Source organism: Arvicanthis niloticus, chromosome 19 (assembly GCF_011762505.2).
Source record: "Arvicanthis niloticus isolate mArvNil1 chromosome 19, mArvNil1.pat.X, whole genome shotgun sequence".
In the NCBI taxonomy this organism is placed as follows: Eukaryota; Metazoa; Chordata; class Mammalia; order Rodentia; family Muridae; genus Arvicanthis; species Arvicanthis niloticus.
The window spans coordinates 13,494,479-13,501,349 of NC_047676.1; the positions used below are offsets into that span (position 1 = coordinate 13,494,479).

Below are 6,871 nucleotides of genomic sequence, written 5' to 3' on the forward strand. Positions count from 1 at the left end.
GCCAGCATTTTCTCACTTATTTACTATATAATGGGGATCCAGTAACTACTGTAAGGTCTAGGCAGAAGACTGGATGAAGCGTCAACCATTTGCCGGGTGTGCCGCACATTAGGAATACAGAAGAGAGCCACCCTGGCTGTACTGTGCCTTCAGTGTTTGCTGTTTGGTTGTTGTTGGGCAGTGTCCTCCGTTAGTCATCTTTAGAACCCAGTGGAGTATATGTGAAATGCAAAACCCATCGTGAAAAAGGAAATTGGGGGTTAGCAGAGATACTGCCCAGCTGAGAGCTAACAGCCAGATCTCCATGTGTTTTAGGAAAAGCAGAATATATAACGTGGAGATCTCAGAGTTACAATTCACATGTAACAAATGACATACAAAGTTACAATTTGATAAGTTGTGACACGTGATCAACTAAGAATCCTTGGAATGATCAAGACAGTAAAAAGTGTACTGCAAGCAAGCTGCCTCATGTCCTTACTAAATCCTTCCTTTCCGCCTCTTGCCTCTCCCTGACCCCACCCAACTTATCCTGGCAACCACTGATCTACTTTTTTGACTGTTCCAGAATTATATATAAATAGAACTATACAGTACATGCTCTGGCTTTTTCCAATCAGCCCAGTTACTTTATATTTATCTATAGTATCGTTGCATGTATCAATTTTTAGTGCTAGGCAATGATCCATTATATGGTTAGCGCACGGTTTATCTGTGTCTCTGTAAGGCTAGTATGAATTGTATCCCTCTGTGCTTCTAAAACCAAACCTGCCATGATCATTTGGGTATAACTATTTGCAGAGATGTATCCTTCTGTTTCTCTTGGGTAAATATCTAATCATGAGACACCCAGGTATACAATAGACACAGCCACGCAGTTTTCTGATTGCACCGTTACCTACTCCTCATAAGCAAGAATCGGGGCTGCTGTATATTGTTGCTTTATATTTGATGCTATGTTCTGAATTTAGGCCTTTGTGGTAGAGATGCAGTGGTATCTCATTGTGATTTTTACCTTTGGTCCCACAAACCTGCACCAAGGCAGAAGACGTATAGGTATATTTGTGCAGAGTGGGGCTTACTGCTTAGTTAAATATTCAATGTATAATTTAACATTACGTTTTATGATCCTGCATTTTGCATCAGTGCTTCCAGGTGTTTAAGTATAACTGTCTCTAGGGGACAGGAGAAATGTCATGCTTAGGAGACTTGTTTGATAATTCAGAGCTTACCTTTGCCCTCCCAAACTAAGCAGGGGATCTGAGAGGCACTAATGAAGCCATACGTGTCATACAAATTAGTCAAGCTTTTTTTTTTTTTTTTTTTTTTTTTTTTTTTTACTATACTTACACAGTAGGTAGCTGAGTATGACCCCAGGAATGTAACTTCCCAAGATTGTAAAAAACGTGCACACACTGCAGACCAGGAGGCAAAACTAGAAGTAACAGAAATAGCATGGGACAGTTAGCCACAACAGGAAGGCACAGTGAAACACGCATGGTGTGTATGTTGTATTATGTATGCCACATGTTTCTTCAACAGCACTTTTTATACTTAGGAACACTAAGGAAACATTTGAATACTTCAGAATAATCCATTTGCAGGCAGGGGGGCTAATTCTGGAATGGCAAGTTCCTCTACTCAGTCCTGTTGATGCAAGAGACTCAAATAGCAACAGATCCCCGGGAACAACTTTTACCCACCCTGAGAAGTAAACCTGCAACTTCAAACTACGACCATAAAACCACTGAAATCCACAGACAGATGCACACGTGGTATGGGAGCGCCTGTGTGAGTCTGATGTAATGCGTACTGCTGGTAACCTTCTGACATAAATCTGTGAACATCATAATCCTCCCACATCTGTACTGTACCCACCCACATCTGGGTCACCCCAAAACTGAACCAAGTGAAATGAAACTTCGGTAGTGAATTCTATTTCCCTCCTCTCTGTCAATTACAGAGCAAGAACAAAATCTTTGGTCCTGTTAAGGAAGTTTAAAACAGTCTTAGAAAACTGTCCTAGGTCTCGTGGGAAACATCAATATAGAAAGGTTTCCTCTTTGGTCTTCACTAGCTTTCTACACTCTGCTCAGAAGGTGTCTAATTTTCTATGCATCATTTTTTAAGGGAAAGTACTGAATTAGACTGCCAAGCGAATTCACTGAGGGGCTTTCAAAAAATAGGAAGAGATACACATCTCTGGCCAAAACCTGCTTAAGAGAAAGAACAAGGACTCTAAACTTCAGGTTAGCTGGTATTTCATTCCAGTTACAGTAGATATTGTAAGTTGAGAATCTTCCAATGCTATATATGATTATGTCATGTTGGTCAAATAAGCACTGAAATCTGTCCTGCCTCACATGCTTATCAATTCTAAAACTGACTGTGGTGAAAGAAATTCTTAAATATACAGCACTGCCTTCAAAGTGGGTGAAATATTCCCAGGCGGTGTCCTATGACTTAATTCTGGTGACGTTAGGAGACTGTCTATACATAGCACATGGAGGGGATCTTAATGCTGGTATTTCAAGCTTTACTTTGAAACTACTGGTGGACAATTTAATCTTAAAAACAGTGAGAGATCCATCGATGTCTGTTGATGGCCCTGCCCCTCAACCAGGTAAAGCCCTGATCACAGTCTTCAAGTGTGCATTTGTCCATGCAGTCGCTCTCATCACTTGAGACTCTTCCTGAGTGGGATTTTACTTCAATCACAAAACAAAAGAGAAAAAAGCAAATAAACAAAAACCCACTCTTACTCTAGTCGAGTAACCACAATGAATGTTTTTGTCAAAGCCCCTTTGGTTTCTTCATCCTTTCTCTGTGTTGTTATTCCAGGTTGGGGTCTTGCCCAAGCTCGCTAGAATTCCTGATCCTCCTACCTACCCAAGTGTTGGGATCATTGTGAGCGCCACTCTCAGCAAGCTTCCTTAAATAAACTAAAGCAGAATCTGGACTATATTTTTAGATTATAAGTGAGACTCGGTTACCTCTGAACCCCTAAAAGGGCTGTGTTTTTACTTCTGAACCCCTAAAAGGAGTGCACTTATCTCAACTGCCTTCAATTTCAGATCAGACCACAGATGATAACCAAAATTCTTAATAACACCCCTTTTCTGTTTCCTTTTGGTTTTAAATCTGGCAAAGCCCTATCTCAATTCTTTCTACATAGTGGGCTAAATAAATCTCTATAATACGTAAATGCTTAAGAGTTTCACATATGACCATATCTGAGCCTATAGTATGTTCAAATTAGAAATTTTACCAGCTAAAATAGGTCACCTCATTTGTTCCCAAGTTACATTAAGTATTTTAAAACTTGCCTTGCCAGGGCTCTGCTGTTTAAAAAGAGACATTTCTTGAAGAAATATGCTGAAATTCACCCATGATTCTGCAATGCAGTGGCTCAGTCTGGGTCTTTCATCTGGCTTGGAATTGATGACTTCCCAGCTAAAGGAAGAAAAAAAATGTAATTGAATATCAGCGACAGTAAAAAATAACACCAACAACCGTGTTCAACCACCGAACAGTCATAGTTTCAGCGAATACATACTAAGGATTACTGTTGGTCTTATTATGCTCTGAGCTCAGAGAGCTAACCAGCCAGATACCCAACTCAAAAAGCTTAGATGCCGACAGAAGTAACTAGCTACACAAGTAGTTATCTGACTCCAACACGGGGAACATTGGCGAGGCCCGGGCTGGGGCTCTGGGACATAGCTCCTAAATAACCCATTGTTTTAGCTCAGATCTGGGGTGAATAGGTACTTTACCCCAAGTGATGACCATAGAACATCACAATATATAGAGAGAGGCCCTAGAAGAGATGACATTTCTACCCTGTCTAGCCTCCAGATGTAGCAGAAACATGAATCAGGAGAGAAACAATGAGTAGTTTACGTAGAGGAAGCATAGGTTATGTTGGGTCTTGCAGCCCTTGTTAAAAACTTGAACCCTGAGAATAGGAAGCCTCAGCACATTTAAAGAACCAGAAACATCAGACACACAATTATTAATAACACCAACAATGTGTTCTCAATGTATGCAGTAGCCAGCCAACTCTAGAAAACTGTCAATTCAATGGTGTCTTACTATACCCCTTTTTAATTCTGGAGACAAAATTAGAATGTATGTGGATACATGCTGTGTCACGTGTAAACATGCCACATAATATGAGCTGAAGTCAGAGGTCAACTCTGCAAAGTGTGTTCTCTCTTCCCACCTTTCAGTGGATTCCAAGGATTACCCCCAGATTGCCAAGGGTTCTGCATCGAATGTCTTTGCTGAGTCACCTCACCAGCCCAGTACTCCCTTTGTTTCTGAAGTATCTTTCCCCGGTTATCACACACATACACACACACAGACACACACACACACACACACACACACACACACACACACACGCATGCACACATACATGCACGCACGCGCGCAGTTACTTTCTTTAGATGCTACAACTTTGCCCTGAAGACTGCCTTTAGGATTTGTGTTTCAAGGATGACATCATGTATTTTATTTAGTAAGTAATGCCCTAACATTGGGAATGAGTCTAGTTTAATACTCAATTCCCACCACAAAGGTCATGTTAAGGACTTTTTGACAGACGTTAAGTGGACATTATCTATTAATTTATTCACATTTTCAGTAAAATATGGTTAGTTTTCGCCTTTGTACCTTTCATCATGATGAATTCATTAATTATTTCTAAAGCTTAAATGCCCATGCCATTGTTTTTCTATAAATGTCTACAGATTGTATCACTCGCTGGGAAGAAAATACTCAATTTGTGACTGATTTTCACTGATGTGAGAAACCAGTCAGTTTCTCCACCTTGAGAAAAATCTCATGTAATTTTTTTAAAACAACACATCCCATTATTTTCAACATTGATATTAGCAAAACAAATAATTCTCATTGACAATTGAATTGTTATAATCTCTTAACGGAAATCCATTGTATACAGATTGAAAAATACTATCTAGACAAATGATTTTGGAAAATGTAATAAATGTTGGAGACAAGGATAAATGTTCAGATTGTACCAAATATAATTTGATGGAGATAAGACTTAACTATAAAATATGAATTCAGAGATGAAGAAAGGGTACCACTTCACATTTATGGACTACGGACCCAAAAGAATTGATCACTGCAATATAATGGTTAAAACTTCTATAGTGAGGAGCTGGAGAGATGGCTTAGCAGTGAGGAGCACTTGTTGCTCCTTCAGAGGACTCAGGTTCGGATCCCAGCACGCACTCAGCAGCTCACAACCATCTGTAATTCCAGGTCCAGGAATCAACTACTTCTTTTAACCTCCACATGTGAGCATGTATGCAGTCCTCAGATGTACATACAGGCAAAACACCCACACACATAAAGATACAAATTAAACAGTGATTATTATAGGAATACACGTCTCTGTAGTCTCCAAGTGAGTCAACCATTAATTTACATCACCACATTTTTATGGGTAACAGAGTTACACAGTTTGGAATGAGGTCATACATAATGTCAGTTTTTCACATTCATTTATGTTGTAGATGGAGAACATTAAACCCACCCAAGTTGTCTCACCTACTTAGGGACAGAGTCAAGACCTAAGAACAAGATTCCTGATTTCTGATACCTTTGTACTTAGACAATGTGACTCTTCAAACAACAAATAAATTCATTGCTACCCTTAAAAAACACGTTATTATTGAGAATAAGGAACTTTCCCTGTTTGCCTCTTCCTAGAACCAAGAAAAAAAAGAACTGTGATTGACCAACACCAGTGTGGGTTCATGCAAGACGAAGCCTTTCCAGGAAAGCAGAGCATGCCATGTGCAGAATCCAAATGCTCAGTGGAAACTAAGACCCATGCGTAGTGCTGGGGGTTAGTACAAGTGACGTCTGCATGCCACTTGTTGCTCCATCACAAAACTCTAGGTTTTCCTAGAAAGCCTGGGAAACATATAATAGAGAAGTCATCTCTGTGAATCCTGGACAAAGTTTGGGAAACGTCTTTTCTCTATGGCTGAATATTATCATCATCCTTGCCATAACCGATACACACATCAAGGCCCCACCATCGTACAGGGAAGTGAAATGCACTTTAGCCTTCAAAAACAGTTCTAGGTTTTACCAAGTTCTTAGCCAAAGACCACACCACCGTCTATGATGGAAGTTCCTCTAAGGGAGAAAATTTAGTTACCACCAGTGTTATTGCTAATATCTCTTCCTCACTTTCAGACAGGACATGCAAACTCCAGGTTTAAAACAAAGTGATGTTCTTGGTGTGTCGTGACTCCCTCCCAACCTTCTGTTTCTTATCAGTGAGCCAGTGGTACACTGTGGCCACAAGCAAAGTTCCACCAAAGTATCATCCCTGATGCCTACCAGCCTCAGTTTCCCAGGGCCCTCATGCCTTTAGTCCTAGGTGGTTATGTCACTGCACAGATCTCAGTCCCCTTGTAGCCACTCCAGCTTCCAAAGAGGCTTGGCCCCAGAATCTGAAAATCTTCCTCAATAAATTAATTAACTAATTAATAAGATTAATCTCAATGCCATTTATTGAAGTTTTCTTTAGTCTTTTTTAACAAGGTACTGATCAATCGTTAGACTCAAACTTCTTTGTCAACAGCTGAAGAATTTATGGTCTGTAAAAATAATATGATGGCTCCTTAGACACACAGTCCCTTTACCAACAGGAAGGAGCTTTGAATTGAATTTTAAGCCAATATCCTTGCTTTTTCTGCCTTCATTGTCCTGGTAAACTATAACTAGTCAAGTGTATGATGTGTTAAAGTCCACCCTTCTGAGTTTTTCATTCGTGGTGTCTGGCTTCCAGGCTACTGAAATGGGCCTGGGCCTCAAGATCCTGGCA

At 40.1% G+C, this 6,871-nt stretch overlaps 1 protein-coding gene across 5 annotated transcripts in view; it reads right to left on the minus strand.

Moving 5' to 3' along the window:
* The window catches only part of Retreg1 (reticulophagy regulator 1), a 135,518-nt gene that overhangs the window by 5,882 nt on the left and 122,765 nt on the right, over positions 1–6,871 (minus strand). For 4 of the 5 annotated variants that reach the window (XM_034523208.2, XM_076916400.1, XM_076916399.1 and 1 more), the window contains 2 exons: positions 3,327–3,453; positions 1,351–1,435 (listed from right to left, as the gene is read on the minus strand). In XM_034523208.2, coding sequence (XP_034379099.1) covers positions 1,351–1,435; positions 3,327–3,453 — 212 coding nt within the window. Of the gene's footprint in view, positions 1–1,350; positions 1,436–3,326; positions 3,462–6,871 lie in introns of all 5 variants that reach the window. The other variant, XM_076916401.1, reaches the window with a different exon arrangement.